Source organism: Larus michahellis, chromosome 6 (assembly GCF_964199755.1).
Source record: "Larus michahellis chromosome 6, bLarMic1.1, whole genome shotgun sequence".
Lineage (NCBI taxonomy): Eukaryota > Metazoa > Chordata > Aves > Charadriiformes > Laridae > Larus > Larus michahellis.
Genome location: NC_133901.1, coordinates 12,303,694 through 12,331,616, shown reverse-complemented (window position 1 = coordinate 12,331,616; position 27,923 = coordinate 12,303,694). Strand labels below are relative to the sequence as shown.

The following is a 27,923-nucleotide window of genomic DNA, read 5'->3' as shown; positions in this document are numbered from 1 at the left end:
CGTCTCCTCCTCTAATGGAACCGAACACCTCAGTAGTTGAGACCTGACTTTTCTTAACTTACCTTCATTAAAGGTTTCCATACAGCATGATCCTGAAAACTTGTCCTGAGCTGCTGTACAGAACGAGACAAACTGTGCAAACATCTATAATGGAAAAGAAACCTTCATTGTGAAACCCACACACTCACACGTACACTACTGTAATACATACCCTGCTTCTACACAAAGATTCAGCTTAGAATCTGCTAAGTAGTAGACTGTAAATGGCAAAAAGGAAATATCCTACTGCTCCAAGATAACTCCCCTCCTCCCCCAATAAATTTTCCAACAGTAGACATCATTTCAAATTATCTTTTGAAAAATTATCAGAAATTCTAACAAGTTCAGCATCAGACTTTGATAAGACAAAAGTATTTGTATGAATCAGAAAAGCCTCCTACCTGACTGCAGCTAACCGCACCTTGATACTAGATTCAGACAAGCCATTAACAATACGGTCCATCATATTTTCAGTCTCAATGATCTGGAGCAAAAAGGAATTGATGTTATATGAATAAAATAATATGAGCATTTACGGATTGTTGGTTTTCTTGTCTGCAACATTTTAAATATTGCATATAAAAACCGTAGCTAAAAACAGCAAGCCATGTTCTCTTCCCAGATGAAGCAGGAAGTAGCGTGTGTCTGCATACAATTTAGAAAAAAACATCTACATACTATGCTCCACTACTGCTTTCAAAATTTTATTGATCCTGAAGGAACAAGAGGGTCACATATATATGAATGACCCTTAATGTTGTATTAAAACAAAAGAGTGCATGTATGAGTGCACACAATCCATACAAACGTCAGACTGGAGACATGTTGTAGAACTGTCTGGAAAAAAATAAATAGTAGTTCATCGGCCATATTTAGACATGGCCAGCACAAGCACTTCAGACGAGGGTAAAAGGGAGTTAAAACCAAGATGAAAGATGGCTTTTGTATAATAAATCAACTTTGTCATGTACACACCCACCACTTATTAAAAACAATGCTTTGATATGTAAAAGAAGGATTGTTACTAGTAACTAAAGTTCATCCTGCAACAATAGAGAAGTTTATGGGTTTGAATTCTGGACATCCTGAATGGTTCCCCACTGATAAATCTTCCTGCTATTTATCTTTTCAACCCTGTGTTTTCCTGCCTTCTTCCTCTCCACATCTTTCTTCCTTCTGTTTTTCCTCTTTAAACGGCAAATAAACTCAGAAAATTCCCCTGCCTCCTGTACTTGCCACATCTGACATAGCAACTCCATGCTTAATCTTAAAAAATGCTGCTTTTAATCATTCATTGTTTAATTTCCCTCCACTTTCCACACATAAATATTTAACTCTACGACTGCTCCAATCAGCTAGTCTCTTTCCTGTGATGTTTGAATAGAATTTGTTCTCCTTCACACCACCTGCTTTGTTACCACAGTGCAAGCCCCCGTGGTCACTCCAGAATCATGGAACAAATCCTGACTTTGTTTCCCAACATGATTAGACTTTCCAGGGTCTGTTTTTGAAAAAAACATTTGTTTTATAATAGGATACATGACAACAGAGGCATGTTCTGTCCCTCAGAACACAGGCGTCAGAAATTACTCATATGCCCCAACAATATTCCTGCACAGCTTACAAGCAGCAAGTACCACAAAACATTGAAACAAAACTTGCTGCGAGAATCTAGTCCATCACTGTGAAGATGTTTACATACATACTCTTATATTTTGTTATGGCAAGACACTAATTTTTTTTTAAAATCCCATGCAAAGGAAGTGCAATCTGAAAGTTTATATTAACGTAACGGAAAGAGAGCCTTCTCATTTCAACCTGTTTACATCAGAATGAAAAAAAAAAAAGGGCTGGAAGGGTGCGAATTCTTGCACTGCCTCTCAGCCACATCTTTGCCTGATTACTAACATTTTTCACAGGCTTACCTTTTTTCGGATATCTTCATCATTTGCCCCCAAGGAAGCATAGAGCTTGAAAGCAGCCTGGCGCAGTTCATGGGCGTGCTTCAAATCATGGTCAAGCTATTTAAATAAAGCACATATATACCAACTTTAGACACTAAAAAGTTACAGGTGTGATATTCTTATTTGTTGTGAACTAGTGCTTTTCTGCCGTGGCTTTCTCTACCACACCCAGGGCAGCCAGAAACACAAATGAACTGGTGGTCCATTAGCTGACATCGACGTTTACCAACTGAACACAACAACTGAAGTTAATAACATGGTTAATTTCTCTACTGGGTTACAGATAAGTCAACTTAAACTGTTTGAGGCCAAAACACTTCTATAAAGTCATGACTCCATCCAGACCGTATTCAGGCAAAAACTATTCCTATTTACCCAACAGGAACTTACAGGAAGAAGCCAGGAGAAGTGAAAAAATTGGGACAGAATCAAAGGAAGTTTTATCAAGAGAAGTGTAGCAAAAGTGGGAACCAAAGACAGTCTCAAAATCACAGGACCTCCATCTTAACCTTAAGGTGGATGTTATCTTCTGACTTCTGCTGTAGAGGCAACAAAGCAGGGTGCAAGCTGGCTGTGAGGTTCCTGGAAGGTAACTTCTCCCCACAGGTGCCAGAGGGGTGAACTGGGGTGATGCACCACTGGATATGCTGCTCACAAACTGGGAAAAACTGCTTGGGGGTTTGATAATCAATGGGAGCACTAGCTATAGAGATGATACAATTGTGGTGGTCAAGTTCCTGGGAAAGGCATGGAGCAGAGCAGAGAGTCTTGACTTCAGGAGAGCAGACCCAGGGGAGCAGCTGGGTGTACCTTGGCTTGTTCAGCCAGGAGAAGAGAAGGTTGAGCAGAGACCTAAGAGCAGCCCTGAAACACCTACAAGGAGAACGTGGAGCCAGACTCTTTACAGAGGTGCACAGCAAGACAAGGAGAGACAACAGTCAAACTGAAAAAGGAGGGGTTCTTATTGGATATAAGAAATAAAAATTCACTATTAGAACAGTCAAACTCTGGAACAGATTGCTCTGAGAGGTTGTTTAATCTCTATTCTTCGCAGTTTTCAAGAGCCAAGTGGACATAGCCTTAATCAATCTCATCTGAGCTCAGCATAGACCCTGCTTTGAACAGGAAATTATGACTTTCAGTCCTCCTCACATTCTTTCCAATTAGAATAACTCTAGGGTTCTGACTGCCCTTAAAACTCCGTACCAAAGGGTTCCACAAAACAGTGCAATATTTAAAGTCTACGCAAAATGTGAGAAAAATGCTAGTATTAAGCAGCAAAGCGCTGAAGTAAAAGAACTGTCAGAGTCCTCAACTCACGTAGTTTTTACCTTACAGGGTGTAATTCAAAGCATTTTTTACAAAGTAAGCACCCTGGCTTCCCAGTTGACTTTCTACAGACTTTCCGAACACTCAAAGCAACGTCATAATATTTATAATTGCCCCACTCACATTTGGAACCTAATAATTTTTTGATGCTACAGCCAACATCCATTACTCCCCAGTCAGCTGCTTATTTAAATTTATACTGCAACTATTTTTTTTTATATTTAATTTGCATTTTTACATAGAATTCAAGGCAGCTCTACATGCAGAATCAATCCCACTCTATAAAAGCCTGAGAAATGAATCTACCTCTTGGGCTAGTTTCAGAGAAAAACCAAGGCTCTGTAATCCAGGTTTTTTTGGGACCTTTCTAGAACTCAGACTCGGTAAGAGGGGAAGGGAATAGGCTTCTGAGGTTGATTGATCTACTAGTGCTTTGGAAGGTGTATGCAAATCTGTAAAAAAACCACGTTCACAGATGAGAACTCCTAGTACAACACCTACAAAACTAAGTCTCCAAGGTATATCTGGTCTCTGTTTATCCAACCTCTTGTAAGTGCAGGTAACTCATAGTTTCATAGTATGAAACGCTACATGAAATCCACATGGTTTTCTGCTTAAACAGAACAGAGCCATCTCTGAACTTAACATTCTTCACAAACCTGACCTGAGAATTTAAATTGGTTTCTCATCACCTGGACTATTATGACTCATGAAGCTGAAATGCACTGGTCCCTGAAGGTAAGTCTTTTAAGCTCTGCAAAGGAGAAACATGGCAGATGTCTCAGACTGGCACTTTGCTACTATCTCTGGAAAATGTCATGAAACTTGTATGGTGAAGCTATATTAAACTATCCATAGCACATCTCGCTACCCCTGACATAGAAGAATGGCAGCATCCTTCTTACAGGAGTTCAGATATACACAATGATTTTCGTTTGGATAATACCGTCTCCAGAAAAAGTAGCGAGTGAGCAAAGACTTGGGGACTACACGCATCAGGAATCAAGTCCTGTTGGACATTTAGTCACCTTTCTATTGAGGAGCTCAGACATGAGGTTTAAATAGAATAAAAAAATATCCTGAGCTCATGTATTATTGGTTTTGCACATTTTCAAAGCTTCAGAACTGGGTAAGGAAACATACCCTCTTGATATCGGTGATTGCGCTCACTGAGCTGGGATACTTGAAGTAGTCAGCAAGCATGACAATGAGGTGGTCGGTAATGCTGGCAATTCTCTGGAGCTCCACATCTGTTTCAATCAAATAGGCCAGTGTTTCTGCTCCTTCCACTCGCTCCTCCAGCAGTCTTTCCTTACTACACATTCGAACCAAACATGGCAGAGTCTGAAAAGTTAGAATAAAAAAACAACCCAAACAAAACCACCATTGTTTAGCACAGCTACATTCATAAAGAAGCTCACACACACAAAAAATCCCCAAACAGCTATCCTAGAGCAATTCTCAACAATGTTCTTTAGATCGGTACCTTTAGACAAAAAGATTTCAGTGGTTTTAAAGACTACACACAGAGAGAAATTGTTCAGACATTACTAAATATACAGTAGGCTACTTTCAGCTAACTTCTCATGCAGTCAAAATTAGTCCATGTGAATGCAATGTTTAGAAGTGACCATGGTCACAGTTTCGCATAAGCTAAAAAAAAAAAAAAAAATCCCCTCAAGAGTTGGTATTTGCACAGGTTTATTCTTACTACACACAAGAACCAAAAGTACCCAAGCTGCCCTCAAGAAGTACTTGACCTCTCCTGCCCCTTTGCGATCTCGGATTGACTAAGGACAATGCAATGAAAAACAATCTCAGGGCTTCCCTGACCCACAGCGGCTGCTAGGAGGAGCACGGAAAGGAGGACTACTCCTAAGGAGTGTATGTGCTCAACCAGAAATGAAGCCCATGTTCTGCCTGACCCTGACGCACCCCTCTACCTTGATTACAGTCATATGGGCACACTTTTGTCACACTTTCTCTACTTTAAATATTAAAAACAATCAATCTTTCTTTATCTGAAGCTCAGCGAAAGGCACTTAACTCTGGAAAGACCAATTCTCGGGACTAAACGTGTTCACTCAAGCCTCACCAAACAGAAGTATGAAAATAGATGAGGAATAATATCAAAGTTTTTGCTTGCATTACTCCACTGATTTCAACCAAATTATGCTAGTAGAACATGTTTCTCAGCGTTATTTTTTGGGTGACCTGAAATAACATTTAACTGTTAACTGTTCAAATGATTAAATAGATAAACACCTCCATTCCACAGGTAAGGAAGCAGAGTTACAGGACTTGCCTACATTTATTAAAAAAGTAGATGCTACCACAAGGATTACCGTCTAATTCTGCACCTAATCCAGGGAGCCAAAGCACCTCCTCTCTCCATGTCTGTCACTTAAGACATCAGATACAACTTTCAGCCTGAACAGCTGAAAACTGGTTCTAATAGCACAGACACACCTAAGGACCTTCTGCTTCCTCAGGATGTCAGGCAGAGCTCTTGAAAAGAGAAGACAGCTGCTGAGGTTGGTAAATTTAAGCAGCCCTCAGAAATCACCTCATTCCGAAAGTGAGACTCTAAAAACTCTGCAAATTCATCCAAAGTTTGCTTTAAAGCCTTCAGGCATTTAATTGTTATATTTTTTAATTTCTAGTATTCAGAACTGCATCCTAACAATTAAATGTCACCAGTTTCAATTACCAAGCTGGCATAAGGTGTATTTAAAACTGGGACTGGCATAAATAAAAATCATAAAAGATGAACATAAGCTCTAAACAAAAATGACATTCAGGTTTACTAAGAAAGAACACAGGTGGAATTCCATGCCTAAACCATGAAGTTACTGTACTTCCCAATTCTTTCCAAGGCCAAATGGCCTGAAATGAGCTATTTCTTGGAATTCAAGGGCTAGATATTGTTAAGTCACTGGCTGCAAGCACCCAAGAAACACAAATTTCATACCTTTCAACTTTTAGCAATTTCATCTGTTTTAAATTAAACAAAATCAAGAATTCTGAAGGGCACATTTTAACAGTCCATTAGACCTATGGGTCACTACACCGTAATTAATGCAGAGGAGCAGAGGACTGTATCAGAGGTGTAAGACGAAGAGCCACAAAACAGCAGATAGGTCGAAAATGGACTGTAAAGATGGAATACTTCATTCAAATGGTATCGCTGGGATGCCTCAGGGCTGTCTGGACAAATGGTCTTTCATTATTAGGATTCCAGAAAAATCATTTCCCTTCCAAGCAAATCCATTATTTATCAACATCCTCTACCTTCTCCCAACCCCATCTGATTTTGTTTTTTCAAATGTTACAGGCCAACCCACTACTCAAACTGAACAATGAAAATAAAACCATTTTGGAAACACACATCCCTAACCACCGTCCAACTGAAGAAAGTTTGGTAGCAAAGGGTCAAGGTTCTCTTCAATAATTTCTGAAAACTACAGAGGGTGTTGCTTTGTTTTAGTTCACCAGAGGTCAAAAAATTTGTGGCTGGATTTACCACAGACTGAGACAGTGTGTTATCTTAAAACTATGAGCTCCTGGAGTGACCCCAGAAGAACAGAAGTTGTTACACGAGCTGTTTGAACAAGAGGGCAAGGTTCCATGCCTTCCTTCTGTCCACACTCTTTTGTCTACTCTCAAGTATTACAACAAATTTTAGACCAAAGTTTAAACCGTTTATTTGTGCAGAAGCAGCTTCCATGAGAAAGAAAGTGCTCCTATTGCTGTAGGCTGGCAAGCACATCAGCTGGCAATGGCCTGAAAGGCCTGCAGTTACCCATCCGGCCCGCGTGGCAGGGCATCCGTAGCTCCACACAGCTGGCAGCCAGCTATCAGCAATAACCTGCCTTTGCCTACAGCAGCAGTCCCCCATTTCTTCTCCCCAGAGCAGAACAGTTCTGGAACCCACACATCCCGACCAGGTCACAGCCTGTGGTCAAGCAGACAGTGAGGGATTTCTGAAGAGAAGAAATTTTCAAAAGAAGAATGAGGTTCGCAGGAGCGGGATACGTTGGGAGCATGGAATTGTAGCCCTCGGTTTGCAGGTGTTCTAAGAAGAAAGAAGGGAGACCAGGGAACTGGAGTGTCAATTCGGAAAAAAGCTAAGCAAGAGAATGAAGGAGAGGGATGAAGCTTGGCGTCCTCACTTGCAGTAAGACCACATGCCTGTGCAGAACAGATGCCACTCAGCAACACCAGAATTAAATGCATTTTGGACTTTCTTGTGTAAAAAGAAGGAATGGGCCTTTGTCTCAGCCAACATTTGGATTCTTCACCTGTCATTACCTGGTATGATGGATACCAAAATCCCACTAACAAAAGCTGTAGATATGCCAAACTCTGCTGCGATGGACATTGAAAGGAACGAATATGCTTCCTTATTGCAATATCCTACACACAACCTACCCTTTCCTCAGCAGTACCAAAAAGTAGGACTTAGGGACAGTTCTTGACACTCTGGTGACAGTTCTCCAGTTTAAAATGTAAGCTTGTAGGAGGCCTGCACCAGTCCACAGTGAGAAGACACTGATCAGCAGCCTTTGGTGGTGGGAAGTATTTGCTGCTTGAAGCAGTAGACACAGCTAAGCGCAGTGCCACAGACCTTCAGCACATGCTGTGGTCAGGCACAGACGTGCTAGTTGTCTGCTCACAAGAAGACGTGAACACCACAGAGGGGCCCTCCCAGCCAAAGACAAAGAACTCCCATAAAAAGCTACTGGGTCTCAGATCACACACCACCAAATCCTGACAATGACTGTTTTGTTGGTTAGACCCTTTGCTAGACTCACTCCAAGGACGCATGTCCTGTTCTCAATCTCCATACAGGGGCGCATATGGGAAAAAAATCATTTTTGCAGGCATTTAAATTGCATTCCCTTAAGTCTGAACTACATGCTATTCTCTGGAATGAAGGATGCTAAAAGCATGCTAAAAGCTTTGGAGTCTGCCAGGCTGCTACAGTAATTATCAAAGAAAGTAAACATGTTTTCTTATTGCAGTATTACAGTAATACTTCAACATCTCACGGAGAAACAAGCCCTGTTAGTATTATCTCATCTCTGGCTGATATGCTTGCTCATCAACAGCTTTTTTTTTTTTTCTTCCTTTTGACTAGCTATAGAAGTGTGTCTATTAAGAAAGAGATCACATTCCTATAGTATTTAATGACGTTTCCTTTACTGAATTTCCTTATAAAGTCACATGCAGTATAAAAATCAAATCCAGTGTTTCAGCACGACAGTTTCTTTTTTTTTAATAACAAATTTCCCTAGCCAAAGTATGAAACAGACAAACGTACAAAAATATTGTGAAACCTGAGAAATCATCTGCCTGTGGCAGACTCCACGTATAGATTGCACAAGTATTCTGAGCGTAGTCTTGTGAAATAAGCTACTGAAAGACAAACCAGTGCCTTGTTCAAACAGAGAGACCAAGGCAGTAACGTTGTTTGCATGTTACTTAGAAATGGTTACTGAAATGATTACAAACTCAAATGGATGTGTGTCCAACTCTGGTGTATTTATTCCTGGATATCAACCTTTTAGTACAATTCTTTATTTAAAACTTCTTTAAAAAGCCATGTCGCTATAAACGCTTAAAGACACAAAGGGAAACTAGGGAACTAATCTTTTAAATAAAAAAATCAGGACAACTTGGTGCTTTGAAATCTTCAGTGCAACAGACTTTTTCTAAGAGACAAATAAAACCAGGATAGCCCTACGCAATAAAAACATTTGAAACAGAAAACTGTTTAACCAGCTCACCTTAAGAACAATGCAAGAATCATCTGTCCGTATTGCTCCCGCTCTGCACATGGAAGTAAGGCTGTAACAACATAATAAAACATATATTCACTTATCATTGTATTTTTATGCACTTCAATAAGACTTGCAGAACAGCCAACTAATGAAATGTATTCCCCTTTGCTCTACCATTGATTTAAACACATTTGTGCTTACTAGACTTGGGCACATGAACGAACTGCTACAGGCGTACTTTTAAACAGATTTCTAGTAGAGGACATCTTGCTGGAGCACTGATCAATACATACACCACACACTGGTCAGAAAAGGTCTAACCATCACACTCAACTGATCCACAGATCTCTTTCACCAACAAAAAACCCCAAAATGAACAACTTACATCAAGATAAAAGAAACGTAGGCCTGTCTTTGCTGCATACAGCACAGGCAAGCACTTAAAACAACCAGGGGAGAATCAATATAGGGTTAGTAGCCTGACAGCTTAGTCAGAAACCAGTGAAGCTTTAGCCTAGGAGGTGGGGTATCGTTGTGATGCTTGTCCACAGGCACGTCATAACACTGCTGGAATAAGCACATCCTTGCTAATGACAAACCCCATTAAGTCTCTGACATGGAACCAAACCAACATTTGTTCTTTATCAGACAAGAGCTTAAGACAGCGGATGAGACAACTCCAAGGTCTCAAACTACAATGCTGACACCCAACATCAGACAAATGCCTAAGTTGCTTTGTTAATTTACCCGTACATGTGCTCCAACCTACCAGAAACACAAAATAGTTCACCCACCAATAAAAGTGGTTTACATTTAAGTGGTTTATAGTTTTTACATGCTGTGCTGCAAGAAAGTGGAATAAAGCTGGAAGATAACTGCTCTGCATTCTGTGCAGGAACAGTCAAGTATCTTTTGTTTTAGCTTTTGAACTAAGCCATTGTAACAGGCTTTTATCAAGCCACAGTTGAGGTTAAAAAAAAAAAAAAACAAACCAAACGTAAATTTTAGTAAAGATGCCTTAAAACAAACCTGTTTCAACTCTCAATTAGGCAGGTTAAATGTGTACATATAGTCAATTATTATTGCTCAGCTAAGGAGCAGTAATAGGCTAACACACTGTAACCATATCATGTTTCACTGCATTCCTGAGCTCTTTCCAAGTGCCTAAAGAGAGCTCTTTCACCTCTTACAAGGTAACCCCACTGATCCAGTTCCAAACACCTACCGGTGACAGTCATAGTTAAAAGCCCATAATCAGAAGCCTTTTTATATATTATTTCTCGGAAGTGAAGAGACAAGACTTGACTGTTAGCATAGAGATGATTCTATAAGACTTATACTGTTCAAGCCTTGCAGCTGACAGCAGGAAATACTCATTTTCACACCTGAACAATGAGGAGGAAAGCATCCGTCTTGCAGCTGCCTTTTAGTCCAGCTAGACCCTATTTGCCAGACAAAGTAGTTCTATTTCAAACACGAAGTTAAAGTGTTTTTACTCCAGGTAAAATATGCTTGGCTTAGCTGGAAGAAATTTTGTTAATTTTAGTAGAAAAGGTTACTGCTCCGCTTATAGCTGCATGTCACTCTCGCAAGAGGCTTAGTGCTCTGCTCTCCAAGTGAAGGACCTTTACTCCATTTCAATCAAGAGGTATTAACTCGGGTCTTCCAGCTGTACTGCAGTTGTTGAAAAACAAAGGAAACTTCTTAAGATAGCCCTGTATGCCACTATGGATTCAAATAGAAAACTAACAAAAGGCTTCACAAATGCATAAAAAAAAACCCCTCCTACATCCCCACTCCAAGGACCCTACTAATAAATCAGAGAGGAACTGCAGATTAACTGACCAAAGCTGGCAAGGCAAGTGCGAAGTCTAATTTAGAAGCCAAAAAAAAGAGGACCTGTGACAGTTTCACCTACTACTCTCATTAGAAAAAAAGAAAGGAGGGATAGTCTGACTTGGAGGGAATCAAGTAGAAGAAAAGCCAAGAGGTCTTTGTGAGCTCCAAGGGCTGTTGTGAAACTGAGGCCTTAACTAGCCTACTATGAAGGACGACTGCCCATAGACTAATCAGAAACTCAATCTGAAATTCAAGATACTGGTTTGTCTTCCACGGTTTTTCACCATCACCACATCATTTTCTTCCATGCTTTCTAAAGTCCACTTGAGCCAAGGACTGCAAAGCAACAGCAAAAGATGGGATTGTCTACCCAACTCCTCCCAACGTGAAGCAGATCGGTACAGATCACCAACAGACCCGGGAGTATTCATTCCAGAACAAGGAGACAGCCCAGAGCCAGAACAATTCTTTTAACTCCAACCCGCCTTCATCACTCGTCAACTGCCTTATATGTTGAGATCAGTAAAATAATAATTTAAAAAAATATAGTTAATTCTCTATGTATTCTCTGAATTCCCAAAGAAAGGCATAAATCAATCAGAATTGAGACTGCTGCAACACACTTAATTTAACCGGCCTTCTTCACTAAGAGATACCTAACAAAACCAGTAAAACCAGATTGTACAGACCTATTGTGGTTGGAAGGGATCATGGGAGGTCCCCAGGCAGACCTCCCACATGGAGCGGGATTACCTAAGGGAACCCCCCCCACCACATACATGTCTTTATAACTGCTTTCAGGGATGGGTTAAGTCATCAAAATATAAAAGAATAATCAAACAATCGATCTGATACACTGATATATCAGTGACCAAACTCCTGAGTTACATTTAATTCTAGCAGTTTATAGTGATGGGTAATTTTATCTCTTTAACCTCCTGTAGTAATTTAATCCACTATTATCAACACAATAAAAGGAAAAAAGTCTTAAAAGGAGTCGATGCCCAGCTTATGAAGTAAGTATAACCCTAGTGTTGCTGTTACAGAATTTGGTCGCATTTTGTCACAGGGTAGAAAGTCATTATGGACACACAGAAACATGCCCGCACCAGAAAGGGAAGTTTGATTTGAACTATAAAATGAATTAATAACATTAATTCTGCTGTGTGAGCACATGAAGCTTAAAGAATAGTCTGTTTTAATTAAAGCAGTTCAGAAGAGGGACTAGGTCTGCTCTCTCATCACTTAATGCACACAGTTCTCAACACATCACAGCCCCAGACATCTAAGAGAGTCCTCTGAGCAGTGCTGCAACAAGGACGTTAACCTGTACTACATGGTGATATTTCAGTATTAAATTGCATACTATTTCATCCTAATTCCTGATGAAAATTACCATTTGGCCGATGTGAGCTGCATTTCAATTGGCTTGTCCCTTTGTAACATCTTCACAAAAATTTGCGGTAACAATTCTCCATCAACCGACACTGCAAGCAATGAAAGAGAGCTCCAAGTAATTCTAATTCAGCCAGTCAATAAAGTGAGTGTCAAATAAGCAAGAGCAGCATCATACTTACCATTTACAAGAGTCATTGATACCTGTGGGTTTTCAAAGGCTAGAACTGAGAAGCATTTCAATGCTTGCATTCGAACCTGTGTAAAAACATAATATATACGAAGTATAAATGTAAAGGCTAACTTAAAAGCAAAATTGGTCTATAACATTGAATAGACTCGTAGAAAATAATTCTGTATAATCAATAAGAAATGTAGATGATGCACCTTGACCCCCGTGATCTCCCTGCTGGAATTACCATTCTACAGGGTATGTTCTGAACTATTTATGAAAAAGACAAGCAAGGATAAAACTTGGGAACTAGACAGTCAGAAATACTGGTCTTTTTTGCGATGCATCATAAACGTGCAAACAACAACAGAACGGAAGTATCGTAACAACAGTACTTTTTCTTTAGAGGACTCATAAGTACGTAACAGAATACATATAGTTGAGATTTGTATTTCAGAATTTAATAAAACTTCTAAAGAGAACCAACCAGTTGAAGTGATACTAAACAAATCTTAAAACAAACACATACAATAAGTTTTACTGCCATTACACAGCCTCAAGTACCACCCCTACAAAAAGGATTCACAAGTTTCTTCATGCTGGATCTTGCTCTTCCTGTCTAAAACCATGTCTTGGTTTAATTGAACAATATTTCATGGTTGCCCAGTCACGCTAAGCTATGAAGTCTCTATGACTCTTTTTTGACACAGGGAAGACAAACCATTACCATCTTCCCAGATGAAGAACCTAATTTAGTTCTGATATTAGTGTTCTACTTCACTTTCTACATTTGCACATATTTAAACCACGTCCATGTCTTTCCATATTTCTGTTACCACATTCTTAGACTGAAAACAAAGCAAAAGGAGCAAGATTTTGACCTGAAGAATCCCGTTACTGAGAAAGCAGCCACTGCAAGTTAGGTTTAAGGTCCATCCCACCATCCTTGACAAAAAGTCTTAGCAAGAGCAAAGACAATCACTTTTGTGCATTAATTTTATAATACCTAGTCACAGCCATGGTTAAGATCCCTTCTCATCAGTAGTAGCGAAGTCTTAGTCAAGAGGAACAGATAGATAGCAGGCTACCTGGCTTCAGAACAAAAGCCTTGTTTGACATTTGCCATTTACTTTTCAGACAATCTAATGAATACATTGTAAGCTTCAAAGCAGCAGGAAGCAGAGATTGTTTATTGAAAAAGTACTGAGAAAAGTCAAACCCACAGCTCAAAAGCCATACTCCTGCCAGAAGGAAGTCAGGAGCGGGGGGGTAAATGAGAACAACTGAAGTCTAGCGGGAAGTTAACCATTTTATACAATACTGCTCTATTAATTAAAGATATTAAAATACTACGATGACTACTTTTCTTTGATAGTAATATCTACTTAAGGGCAATTAGTTAGATGAGAAACGGGGAATGCAAGCATTTGAAAAAAATATATAAATGTGGTCTGGAAACCACCATCTGTAAAGCCACTGTAAAAGCTGTAGTCCCTCTGGCCGGTAGCGAAGATGCACGCTTGTAATGATTAACATATGGAAAGGTACTCGTAGAATCAGCTGGCTGTGGGACAACCCCAGAACCAAAGGAAAAGAGTTTACTGGAAAATTATCAGGCAATTCTCTTGGCAGGCCTAGACAAACTTTTCTCGTGGGGACTGAAATCCCATTTTGAGAGTTTCTGCTGTTTATTGCCGTGGACCTATTGCATAAATCATCTGAAATACCTTGCTGGCCTTTGCTGTAAGTACTGAAAACCAAGCAAAGTTTCTAATTGCTGTCTTTTCCTGTTAAGTTCTTATTTGTCTGAATATTAAGAAACAGGATAGAGAAGTATGAGAATGAGATGGCTTGTATTCTACAAAAAATGTATCGGTTACGTTAGAAGTCTAAGAACGCCTAATCACTGCAGAACGCTAAGAAGCAGCCAAGACCACAATGAAGCTGTTAATCCCAGGAGCATTCAGAGAGGAAAGCGTATGAAGAACAGCTCAGTACGTACACCTGGAATTTAAAGGCCTGACCAAACTAGCAAAGGAGGAAATAGAGAATACTTTACACATCTCTCCAGTAAGGTAGGACTAAATAGAAATATTTTAATGCAATACTACATGTATCTTGCTGGTGACAAAGCAACCTGAAAACTTTATCTTGCTTTGATTTCTTTATTTTAAAGCAGCTCTTTGAAAAAAATTAAGAAAGGTTCAAAGCCATTAGAAAAGGATCCAAGCCAAACATAGCCTGGGAAAGTCACCTTACAATACAGGGTAAAAAAGGTCAGCTAACGGGAGAAAGACCAAAATCATGGTGAAAACTAATTAGCACCGAATGACAGAAAACAGAATTTTACCAATCTCACTAACAAAATATTGAGGAGCACGTATTTCCTACTGGATTTATGAAAACACCCAAAAAACCCAAAACCAAACAAAAAGCACCACACAAGAGATTAACAAGCCCCACAAAGAGAGCACCAGATTTCCCTTCACTTGAAATTCTCATTTAAAGACTGGTTTTCTTGCTGAAAGATACTTTATCAAGAATGTTCTGCATTAGGCAGATCAAATTAGACAAGCACAATTATCTCATCCAGTCTCAATCAACCAGCAAGCGGCTTACTTTCAATAAAATAAAAAAGGCATGATAACGTATTAGATATTTAGTATTAGTTATTGTAAAAAAGAAAAATTACTCAAGATAAATTTGGATACTTTGAAGTGTTTCTTATTTTCAGAAAAACAAACTACACAGAAGAGCCTCAGAGAGTATTTTATGCACCCAAATTTTTTATTAAGTAATCTACAGCAGACACCTAAGGCTGTGCTCAGGATTTGAAATTTGGGCCTTCGACTGAGAGGAAATAATTGACTTTCCTTGCCACCAAGTTACAGGTAGAGTAGGATATTTTTCCCCCCAAAGGTGGTACTTTCAGATAGTCCAGGACAGACTTCCAAAACGTAACAGAAATTCAGTGAACGCAACACAGAGGCAGCTGGTGGCCTCCACAGAGGCCACGTCCATCTTTTCACAGGTCTGACTTCTGTTTAGGACAGTTCACATTGCTTCTCTCTTTGGCTTAATTTTTTTCTCTCATTTATTGTTTAACAAATTAAGACTGCTTTTATTGGGTTGCCAAGTGACTGTCCTCCTTTGGATCAACAGCAGCCAGCTTTTTTTTTTTAATTAACAGTGTTTTAACTTTACAAAGCACTCCAGAACAATAGGTCTCGTTTTGACAGAAATCCATAGGGCAAGTAAAATCAATTGTTATTTTAGAAATATACATTATACCTGTTTAGAGCCTTAGTTCATATGCATAGACATAGTTTGTCTAATCTTCATTTGGATTCCTTTCACAAATACATGTAAAACACAGAATAACTTTCATGTCTTACTTTGTAGGAGGTGGAGACTAACAGATGTGCGATATTCTGAACAGCTCCGTGGTTAAATAAGATTGTCTGGTGATCTGGACCCTTCAAAGGAAAACATAAAACACGATTTATTTTTTTAAAAGAACATGTAAGAGGTTTCCACTATCTGCACCTTACTGCTACGTACTAGAAGTAGATTTACTAACAATTACTTTGTAATCAGCTGGCATACCAACTTTTTTTTTTTTTTTTTTAAATAAACAAGTCCAACCCTTATTTTTATAGCATTTGTCCTTTTCAGGTAATCATTTCCACTCTTCAATTAGTTTTCACAAATGAAGAAACATGGATAGAGTACTTATGTTTCTATTCTTCATATGGGAATCAATCCAAAGATCCTGATTTTCTCTACAAATCATATAGAAGATCCCCAGTTACCAATGTCTTCTTCACTGGTAATATTAAGCATTTTCAACAATTCTAACTTCAGAAGAGAGGGAATTAATTCTGAAACTGTTTCCAGACAGAATGTGACAGTGCTTTGAGAACAGATTCACATTTTCCTCCTACAGATTATTTTAGGTTCAAACATTTTTAGCCATAAATCTACTCAGCCATCACCCATTTATTGACTTCAAGATCTAAGTCGGCAATGGTTGATTCCTCAATATTTTTCCAAGATTTAAAAAGCGTTTGGAATTAAACACAAATACTGAATTTTGCAGCAGAAAGTTCTCAGAACTTTTGTAGTATGACAAGGCTTCAGAGGTTCCAAAAAACAACAAGAAATCTCAATGGGGCCTGCAGTCCTCAATAGTCTCTTGTGAAATCTCAGCTGCGACTTACAAACATCTCTTTACAAGTAGATTCGTGACTCTCCTCATCTTTGCATCGAGCACAGGCTATACGCAATTTAAATTCAGCTTTTAGAATGTCACAGCATTAATCATACCTCGATGCATTTTCTTGACTAATCTGCAAGTGAAGAAAGTCTCTCCACTCCTTAATCTTTGGTTTGAACCCAGTGGAGTTCACGGGCACATCTATACACCCTGGTCTGCACGAGGGACGCTTTATTTTCACATTTGAGATACAGCTGAAATCAGATTCCGCTTATATACAAAAGGACATTTTTAGAACATCCCTTACCTCTAAGAAAAAAAAAAATCATAAAATTACTTTTAGATGTAACATATCTGGTGCTTTAAGAGATGCTTCAGCTGCTACTGCCACCAAGAGCTTTCTACCAAAAAATGCAATTAAAACAGCATGGTTGAAGTAGGAAAACAACTTACATTGGCACACAGAAGTGGCTGAGGCAATGATTTAAAGCCGCAGCTATGCCAGTGTTGAAGCTGAAGAACAGATATTAAAATACGTGAAAAAAAATGAATGAAATTAAAGTAAAAGAAATCATATTGACCTAGATAAGTTTAAGTAATTCACAAGTACTAGTGATTTTTCAATGAGATGCAGAGGGCAAATTCTGTGCAAACAGGACAAATGCACGTACAGAGGTGACACCTGGGTGTATTCTTAGTTGAGTAACTAGATGTACAGGAAAATATCTAATCTGTACACATCGTGTTTGCACGCACCAATCCAGCTTGTTTAACGCACAGCCAGGGCGTGCGCTAGCCCATAAATAGGGACAGCTTCAAATATAAATGTGAAAGCCTGATAATATAACGTATAATTTCCAAGCAGCTCAGGCACCAATTTACTAGCAAGGCCTTCTGCTTTTGTTTCTCTTTGGGGATACCGATAGAGTTCCAGGAGCCAGTCCTACCACAGTGAGCTTTTTCTCCAAAAATGATCGAACAACATCAGATTGCAGGAATACTTTTCGCATGATTTTCCATCATAAAGTGTCAATTTTGAAGAAAGCAGTAGGAGAGAACAATGTAACAATTCATTCCGTAATGAAATTTTAAACGCAGTTATCTAAATGCAAATGTACCTTGGTTCAGGGATCCATCACCAGGCCTAAGATCACATAAGAAAACACTCTCAGAACGGGCTTGGGAGGAAGCCGCCTTGATTACAGGCTTCATCCTGGATCTTTCCCACACACAAGATTTTAATTTTCAACTGGTGGCGAAAGTATTATTTATGCAGAGATGTCACCACATTCAAATACAAGTTCCAGAACTACCTTTTCAAATTATTCATACAACCATGTGTTTCCAAATGCATACCTTATCTTTTTAATTTGACCATTAAAATAGTAAAGCTTATCTACTCACATCTCTGGAAACAAATCAACCGCAATAGAGAGAATCTTAAAAAGTAATTTTTGATTTGCATTTTAGCATACCGCGTAAATCAACTTGATTTCAGTTTACTTATTTGCTTATATGTTGATAGAATCCTGGCTCCGCATGTTAAAAACTGCATCTGCTCCCCCTGTAAATCACCACTTTCCCTTGCTTAGGATGGCTCTTCTCCAGGGTCAATGTTTTCCAGCGGTTAATTTTAATTCTAAAAATGCAGTGAGGAGCAGTAAAAGCAGAAACCAGTAGCAATACGCTAGGAACCTGAATTAAGGATTTCCTAGCTGCAGAGAACTGGTCTGAGCTTTTCCAGGGAAATTTGAGCAGGCAAGAAAGAAAGAAACCTGAGAAGCCCAACCAAACGAGGTTCTGGCAAGGAAGAGAAAAAAATGGATGCACAAGATCTAAGCAGGGAAGAGTATGCAGGAACAAGCCTGGTAGGAGCTATGATATTAGCTCTATGATATTATGCCACTATTAGTTTAATGAATAAATCTACTAAGATGAGGAAAAAGAGAAATAAAAGCATCAATACCTCTTACCGACTTATGCTAAGTCGTACCTAACACAAAGGCTTATAGTAACTTATTTCTTCAGGAAAAAAATAGAAAGCAAATTCTGCTTCACTGTATTAATGTATTTTTTTTTTTTAATGTCTGAAAATACAGTAATTGACCTTAATAATGAGACCTGAAACCCAAGAACTAAACAAAAAAGAAAGAAGGGCATTTTAGACTTTTGCTGAACAGCTGCATTTGCCTGGGCAAGAGAGAAATGAGTTCTTGATCAATTTAACATTTGTGATGATCTATTTACTCAGCCTCAAATATTTTAATTTTTTATGCAGCTAACGTTTATTTTGTAAATGCAACTGATTCCTGATACTCATACCCATCACCCTACTTTTCTTGTGCATTCATGTTTCTGTCTGTTCACACAATTGACTTTTTCTTTCCAAAAACCTGGATTTTTCAAAACATTCACTCTAAAATTTATCTGAGTGAGATTTGGGGTAGACTGAAAACAGTGCAGTGAGTTCATAAGACCTTCCTTATTCTACTCTTCTGAAGCAACTGGGCATTTGCTTTTTTTATCAATGTATTTGATATGTAAGTCACCAGGAGTCAGTGAAGCTACAAGGAAATAACTGATTTCGAAAAAGATGACAATAACTGTTTTCATGTTGGATTAATTACCTGAAGTTACTCAGCAGTTCTCACACAGCCAACAGGGTTTATATTGCTACAGAGCTAACCCCTGACTGTATAAACTGCCTTCTATACCACCCTACAATCAGTCCTGTCTTATTTTTCTTGTAATCCAACACGGGCCGAGTTCTCACCTGTTGAAGCCACTCAGCCTATTAAGGAGACTTTAAACATAAGCCCCTTAAACATGAGATGCCTCACTGCTGCATCTTCCTTCTTAAAATACTACGTTCTTTTTCCAATATTAGCTATAGATCTGAACTTCCACAGTCCAGTGTAGGATTTTGTCTTTATGCTTTCTTTAAACAATTCTATAAATATTAGCAGCTGAGTTATAGTTTTATAACACACTAACTCTACAGTTTTCAGTCCTCCGTTTCACTTAACGGAAGAAATGAAATCGGATGAATGTACATAAATAACAGTTAAGGCACAGAAAAATACATTTTTAACAAAGGAATAATTCAGAGTTCCAGAAAATTCATTGCAAGTGATAAGGTAGAAAGATGTTTTTCAAGGTAAATACTTAACAAATCCATAAATTCTGGAACTTTTTCATTTGTTTATCTGGGAAACAAATGCCATCTAAGAACTGTTAGTATTAACTGCTTCTAGAAGGGAAAGATGCTGTACAAATCTGATTTCCTACACTGAATTATTTTGATACAGTTACTGTATAACCCATGGGTACTACCAAAACACGCAACGATAATATAAAAAACAGTGGTGTGTGGAGACTTGGGGCAGGGGTGGGAAAGACAAAAACCCCTGTGCTTGGGGTGGGGTTGCTGCTGGTTTTACATTAGTTTTCCCATATCAAGGAATTGCATTATATAACAGGAATGAACACGTATCTGGATAAACCTGTAAGTGGTAGAGCTCAACTGAGAAGAGCATTTTTCTTCCTCTCAACCTACAGTAGCTCTTAGAAAATTCTCTGAGTTTAGAACGGCTGTCTTGAAAGCACGTGCAAGACCTCTGCAAAGAGATGCTCACACTGTCTTGAGACTACCAGAGAAAAAGAAATAAGCCTTCCAAAGTTTATACTGACAGTAGTGAAGATTATATTTGCCTAGCCTGTTGAATTTGTTTAGTAGCCAAAGGTATAAATATATATACACACCCTATAAAAAAAAGGTCTTATTAGCATATTATGTTTTACTGTAGAGAAACATATATGAACCCCAATAAATCTGTCAGCAAATTCAGAGCAATAACAGTTGAGTCATTACTGTCCTAATGTTCTTGCCACAAAAGGCAGTATCATCTTACAGTTTCTTATATGCCAGAAAGACAGTAAGTTGCACAAAGAACATGTATTCTCTTCCTTACTTTGCAGCAATGTGAGAAGATCTGACATATGTATTCTTGTGTATATCGAGACCTACTGAGCAGTGCCATGAGGTGGGAGATAACTGTAGCATCCTGGAAACAAGTCAGAAAAGAAAGAAGCATTAACACTATATATCAGCATAGTTTGTTCACAGTTTGTTACTTAAAAGAGTACTCCTGATTCGGGAGTCAGTGTTCTCCCTTCCATTGAAACTTGTATGGACACAGACAAGATCATTAAAGTAGTACAGGACAGACTTCGAGGCACGAGTGACAGTTCTGAGCCAAGCCCTCATAGAAAACAAAAAAAGACTAACGCAGGTTAGGTAAAAAACTTACAGGATTTGTCTTCAGAATCTTTACTTTGTGAGAAAACAATAAAAGAATGGGGGAAAAAGCCCCATGCCAACTGCAAACAGGGTCACTGAAGGCAACTACTCCAGGAGTTGTCTTCGTATTTTCTCACTACAAGCGTGACTGACTTACCGTTTCATTTCAGCTCCGAGTAGAAAAGAGCAGGGAGGAGAACAAGGTGCCAGACCGAACAATGTACAGTCCACCTGGAATCCTGTGGCACTCACTTTCTAATTGATTCATGTGGGGTAATAATTTCCTTTGTCTTTGAGTCAAATACACGCTATAGATCTATTGGTATGCATAACACTAATGATAGAGAATTCCAAATAAAGCAGCAAAAGAAAATCATTATACTGAAGTTCCCTTCTGAAAACACCTTCAGTTCCTTAAGATATAAAATTACAACATTTTAACACTTTCTGTTACTTTTACCAGTACGTTTTCACCACAGCAACTGCAGTGATATTAAAAGAAACACTGGTCATTTTAGTTGGGAAAGATGGTGAACCAGATGACCTCCATGAGCTAAAGGGTGCTGAACACAGATGAAAGTCTGAATGAGTCGTCCTTTCCAAACAACTCGTGCCATATTGACCCTACACAAGTAAGTCACGCTCTGTTTTACCTGCAGAAGAACGATGAATTGCAACCCTCTGACTAGGGAGAGGTGAATTAAAATTAGAGCAAAATCTTCATGCTCCTCGGTTACTTTTACAGCAATAAAGCAGCACCAGTGTGATCATTTTAACGACTAGAGCTTCAGAGATACACGGCCATTTATGAAAAGTTTTATTTCCCAATTACCTGGTAAATTTCCAATCGCACTATTTTATATTAGCAAAATAAACATGTATATGTCGCTCCCATTTGTATGCATGTTCGAGATTAGACAAAGCTTTGCAATATTTATTTTTGCTATTTTTAAGTGTCTTACATATTAAACTATATACATATATTTAGCAGACTTATTTTAGAAAGCTTTGCTGCCAACAATCTAGCCTTCTTGTTCTGAACGGAAAACAATAGGTCAACACAGCCAAGAAACACTGTGAGAATAAAAACAACTTCCACTTCTACTGCTTGTTTCTCAATAACTGAGAAGGATCGATGTGCAAGAGCCTCATTTGCCATTTCAGCATCCTACAGGGAGAACGTTACTTACTAGAAACTGGAGTTCTTCCAGGTACATCAGCCATATATCCATGGTCATTGTGTGCTTGTGTGCATAGGAAAAGCAAGGGACAAACTATTCTGTGGTATTCTTAGGGTCTGGTCAACAGTAGCTCCCCATCTGATCTTCTGCCTTTACACACAGCACATGAACACACATGTCTATTTCTTTGCAACTTCAGAACCCAAAGGCCTGCAAGGAACCGGTTTGGTTGCAGGGCAATAGTGGACATTAAACCCACAAGTATGTTGCAATAGCGCTGATGGTCATACCCATAACGTCTTGACTCTTATCTACGACAGAGGTAACCCTGCAGTGGTATGCAAACTAAGTGGGTTTTGGGCATATGCCAAGCAGAGCAGCAAATTTCCATGAGAAACCAAACAGAAGCAACTAACAAGCCAGCCTTGTTCTCAAGAAAAACATGTTCCACTCTTACAAAGCCATAGCAGGTCCCCCAAACTTCTAAGTGTCTTCTCCTTTGAGTTAAAGCAAAACAAACTGACAATATACCCAGGATTCCTCTGTGGTTTAACACGTTTTACCCATTAAAACAGATTCTTGTCATTTTCTGTAAATCTTAGGCAGCTGAAGATATGAAGCCACATTAGTGTTCAACACAACACACACACGCATATATATACACACACGCTAAGAGACTTATCAGTGATAAAATGCAGCTTAGACAAAACAATCAAGAAGTCAGGAGGATTGTGGGGAGAGAAAAGAGACACCTCAGGATTCAGAGGCAATAAAGCTTAAAAAAAAAAGAAGCTTCAAAATGTAAAATGCAAGACTTGGAATCTCCTGCAGGGAAATCACTGACTATGTAAACTGGCTTATTTCAAAAATTGCAACTAGAAGGATGTAAACGTTGGTCTAAAAGTTGAAGTCTCATCAACTCAACGGAGGTACTGCTTCAGCCAAAGAGGTGCAAGAATTCACAACTAAAGAAACACACACAGAGGGAGCGGAGTGAAAAAATCTGCAGCAGCTCAGTAATCCTTAGCCAGAGGAGATCCCAAAGAGCTGAAAAGGACTCAAACTCCCACTATTAAGGAAGCCCAGACACAGTGTTCCCTAACGTTAGTAACATATGTTTTTCTATCTACGTGATCTAGAAAACCATAGAACATTGCAAACTTTGGGGATGTCAGCAAACAGAAAGCCTAGACTGGGGGGGCGGGTGGAAGAAAATTCATTTCTCCTGTTTTGGTCTCTTCCCCAAATAGGTGGGGTTATAATTTATAAGCACCCAGTATTACATATTGCTTTTTTGTCTTTTTTTTTTTTTGTCAGGCAACGAAAACAGCTTACTCACACCATCTGTCACCTTTATGGCATGACCAGTGCACAGCTGGACACTGAACAACGCTGCCAACTCGGAAGGGGTCCTATACAAGGCGATAGAACCCTCCTTCTTATCTCAAGCTGGTAGAAAGGTTTTGCGTCTTGTTTTATTTTTAAACTTGAAGCGGTGGAATTGCTTATGAAAAACAGATTTCAGTGAAAATACACAAGAATAACATTTAGATTAGTCTTCATTAACTAAGAAAGCACTTGAAATCGATAAAAAGTGCAAGGCGGCAAGCTTTGTATTGGGAGCCACTGGACATCAACCTGAAGCTAAAGAAGTGAAGATCTCTGGTGCTATCTTTCACAGATTCTGCTAGAACATATCTTCCTATATCCTTGTTTTTAACTCCCAAACTATGAACAAAGATGTATTTATTTCATCTTTAAATAAAACAATTATTCCGTTGAACTCTTTTATTCAACACAGATGAACGCATAACATCTCACTACTTCACACCAGGGAAGGAACTAACAAACTTTTATTTCACATCCTAGCCAGGGACATCCCTGTGCAATAGTTCAGTTTCACCTAAAACTTCAATAGTATTGATCACGCCAGTATTTTTAGCTGCAGTTTGACAGATTGGGGAGTTTTGATGAAGATATAAGTGAACAGAAATTGACCCTCTAACTGTTTGGAAGCTCTACTATAGAGTTAAAGAAACGGGAACAGAATGGCACACAGTGATTTGCACAAGATAACATTTTACTGACCAGTGTGGCATCATGGCCCAACGGCAAGTTCCTGCATAGGAAGGTGTTCAGATTGGATGACGAAAAGCCTTTTAATTGAGTATTTGTGAGACTGGGCTGTTCCGATAATAAACATTTTGACATTTCTGGTTTCACCGTGACCCCAGTGACAATGCTGTATATGTGACATAAGGGTTAATGAATCCTTGCAATCAACAGAGTAAGGGTTCCCTGATATTCTACCAATACATAAATAACTGGATTATTAGATATTCTGGACTATAAAAGGATACGTTTGAGAAGCGATTCTTTGGAAATATCTTTCATACGCTTTCTGATTTTGTTCCATCAAATCAGAAACACTGTGGGTATGAACAGGTTAAAAACTCTTGGAAAGGTGCAAGAGTGCCTCCTTAATGCTTGTGAGAAAATTATGTTCATTTTGCCCCTAGAATCTGCTAGAATATATCCAATTTCTATAACAATTTTGGTATGTTTATCAGAAAAGTATCTAGAAAGAGTAAAAACATGTGTGGACATTACTGACTTCCAACTAAATGCGAATAGTAATTATGTGCCAATATGAGGCTACATAATTCCACGTTTTTTCAAATTAATATCTAAGTAACAAAGGATGTTTCTAGCAACCTTAGTAAGTGACACTGAGTCTCCACTCACAATCTGCAGTTAAAAGAATGAGATTCACAAATCCATTAAAACGTTGTCTGTTCCAGGCAACTTAAGACAAATACCTGTACATCACATGTATTGTAACAAAATTCCTGCACATCCAAACAGAATTCGGAAAGAGAGAATTGACAAAGTTGCATTTACCTGCTTGGATCCCAATACCTACCTACTTTCTTCATATTCCTTTTTAATATTAAAACAAAATTTGCAAGATCTATTCTTAAAACATTTCTTTCTAACAGAGGATTACTATGCTTTTTTCCAGATCAGAGAACTGGAATTGTTACAGTCATCCAAAGAACTTAAATTCAAGCTCTCTAAGCTAGAATTCATCATTTTACAATTTTCATTTTTAGGAAACAGTTCAGTTTAGACTTGCTGCATGGGCTCAGCCATGGAAGACAGGAGGAATGAAAGGAGTAAGGCATTAGAAGATGACCTGGATTCCTCCTGCAATAGCTACATATCGCTGAGCCACAGTGGAGCGCGGTTTAATTGCTCATTGAATACCTGGTTGTTAATCAGTGTAGCATATCCTGCTCTGTCCTGCTAGCCTCGTCCTCCAAATTGTTCCTCCTCCCCTTCATCAAGCCCAGTGGATGACCAGGTGACGTAAGGTTTTCCATTTGGAATCTGAGCAGTAAGGAGGAATGCCTTTCACTTAACATTACTAGCTCACCTGAGATGGAAAAAGCGAGTTTTCTGCAACTTCATTCCTCAGCATGGTCTCAACGGCACTCATCCTGTGCAGTGCCTTCATTCTCCAAATGAAGGACAGACTTGTTCACAGCTGATAATGTACCTGCCTCTTCCTGCAAGGCCAGCATAGTAGCCACATCTAGGAATTTCTGAATAAAATTGTATCTGGGTCCCACTGAGGAAGGAAAATGGGATCACCGCTGGGAACATCCATAAGGAAACATGTAGAATACCTTCACGTGTTGGAAAGGGTTTCTGCCACTCAATCAATTTTTTTTGTTTTAAATAGAACAGCGAACTGAAGCAACAGGCTATGAGTCAAACTGGATTTGACCTGGTGCTTGAATCTATTCAGCAAGCCAAAACACACCGAGCTGCATTGAGCTGGCTAGTTCACATATACAAAATGCCTCCAAATATAATCTTATAATTTAAAGAGAAAAAAAAAAAAAAAGAGTCTGCACATAAGTCTGCATCTCAACAGATCTCTCACCCTGGGACTCCCTGTCATTCCTCATTTCCATTTGCAGGATGGTCACTCAATTGGTCTCAGCACAGAAGCCTGCACCCTTCAGTGAAGGACGTCTCCACAAGATGCGTGTACCTGGCACAGCACGTCTGGATACAGCTTGCTGTTCTGCAGCACACTTGCTGTAAGATCTCAGTATCAGACACTAAAAGCCTGGCCTTCGTGAGAGCTCAGTGTTCATTGAGCTCAACACACACATGGATGGGTCTTCACCTTTTCTCAGCACAGGTCCTGAGTTGCAAAAGGGAACAGCCCAAACATTTCCACCTCTGAAGAGCTATTTTGTCTTTGAAACTGAACGTAATTGCTCAAAACTGCCAGCAGTTCATCCTTCAAGATCAAGCTTATAAGGAAAGGTTCAAGAGGAAAGACATAGTTTCTGACACATAGCATTTCTGCTGGGAGAAATATCCAGGTTACTGCAGATGAGGTGCTTTTGTTTCTTTAAATGAGATTTTATGTTTATTCTTTCCCAAACCTATTACAAATAGAAAGAAATACTTTTAGCCACTCTCTTTAAAGCATTTGTGTATCCTGGATCTTAACTGAGAGCTCCTCTGAAACTTCTAGAGTGAGTGTAACAGCCTTGGAGACATTGAGCTAAGTCGTAATATCTTGTTTGGAAATAGTCCTGGCCGAGGTTTGAGAGACAGCATCCTCCATGCAGTCAAACCGCAAAGAAATTCTCGGAAAAGTGTCTGTCTTTGATACAACTCAGGAACCAGCTCTTCCGAAGCCTTCTCCAGAACTACTGGACAAGAATGAAAAGCCACTGACAAACTTAGACTCTTTCCTTTCAAGATAGGACCTGATAAAGGCAGAACTAGAGTGGCTGCTGAATAAGCCCTTTCATCTACTCAAGGTCTGAAGCTATATGGAAATGGTGACCATCTTCCTAGAGCTGTTGTGATCAGAAACAAAGAGGAAGCAGGGTGGCTAAATGAGAACTTTAAGTTCTTCCTGTTATTCTCTATGGGAGACACTATGCTTTTCTGACATTAAGTGTTGATCAGGCCTATAATTACTTTAATTGCCTTGTGAAACGCAGCTTGCAGCAGTGGGGGCTGTGGCTATACCTTCCAACGGATAGGAAAAAGGTCTCTTTTCAAGGGATCTGCGTTCATTACTTTTCAAAGCATGGGTCTGTGTATTCCCACAGGAGAAGCAAAAAAGAAGCTGATTTGCAGAAATAGGATCTTAAGTACAGTCATAGAATATTTAACTTTCAGGTGCCCAACTGGAATGGGAGGTTGGAAAATGGGTATTACAGCTGAAACTAAAGAACAAGGGCACCCTCACCAAATGATCGTTTCCTGCAGCTACGGTTAATTAAGGGACATCACATTTGCCTGAATAAGGAATGGGGTAGCAGAATTCTGATGTCACTGGTGTGCAGCAGAGAAAGCAAAGGATGAAAGAGAATATCCAGTATCTCAGACACATTGTTCCCACAACGTTAGTGGTAATTTCTACGCCAGTACTGGTTCTTTCACATTTCTGTACACACTCTTCCACTTCCTCTCTCTTCAAGATAGCAAAACTCTCCTCCAAATAGGGAGCAATTAATAGTCTCTATCGAGCACTGATCCCCAGGAAGAGGTATGGACTGTTAATGGAGATGATCATCTTAAGCCCTGATTTTGGATGCTGAGAGCAGGAAGCAGATGCAATTATGAACTCATACAGGCCGACGGGGGAATCTGGGAGCATGAGGTGGAAT

General features: G+C 39.2%; 1 protein-coding gene across 9 annotated transcripts in view; it reads right to left on the bottom strand.

The window, feature by feature from the left end:
* Positions 1-27,923, bottom strand: part of ARMC8 (armadillo repeat containing 8) — a 74,943-nt gene that overhangs the window by 14,771 nt on the left and 32,249 nt on the right. For 5 of the 9 annotated variants that reach the window (XM_074592000.1, XM_074591995.1, XM_074591997.1 and 2 more), the window contains 9 exons: positions 20,709-20,801; positions 15,917-15,997; positions 12,532-12,607; positions 12,351-12,441; positions 9,122-9,182; positions 4,476-4,676; positions 1,965-2,060; positions 441-523; positions 63-144 (listed from right to left, as the gene is read on the bottom strand). In XM_074592000.1, coding sequence (XP_074448101.1) covers positions 63-144; positions 441-523; positions 1,965-2,060; positions 4,476-4,676; positions 9,122-9,182; positions 12,351-12,441; positions 12,532-12,607; positions 15,917-15,997; positions 20,709-20,801 — 864 coding nt within the window. Of the gene's footprint in view, positions 1-62; positions 145-440; positions 524-1,964; positions 2,061-4,475; positions 4,677-9,121; positions 9,183-12,350; positions 12,442-12,531; positions 12,608-15,916; positions 15,998-17,190; positions 17,251-20,708; positions 20,802-27,923 lie in introns of all 9 variants that reach the window. The other 4 variants (XM_074591996.1, XM_074591994.1, XM_074592001.1 and 1 more) reach the window with 1 other exon arrangement.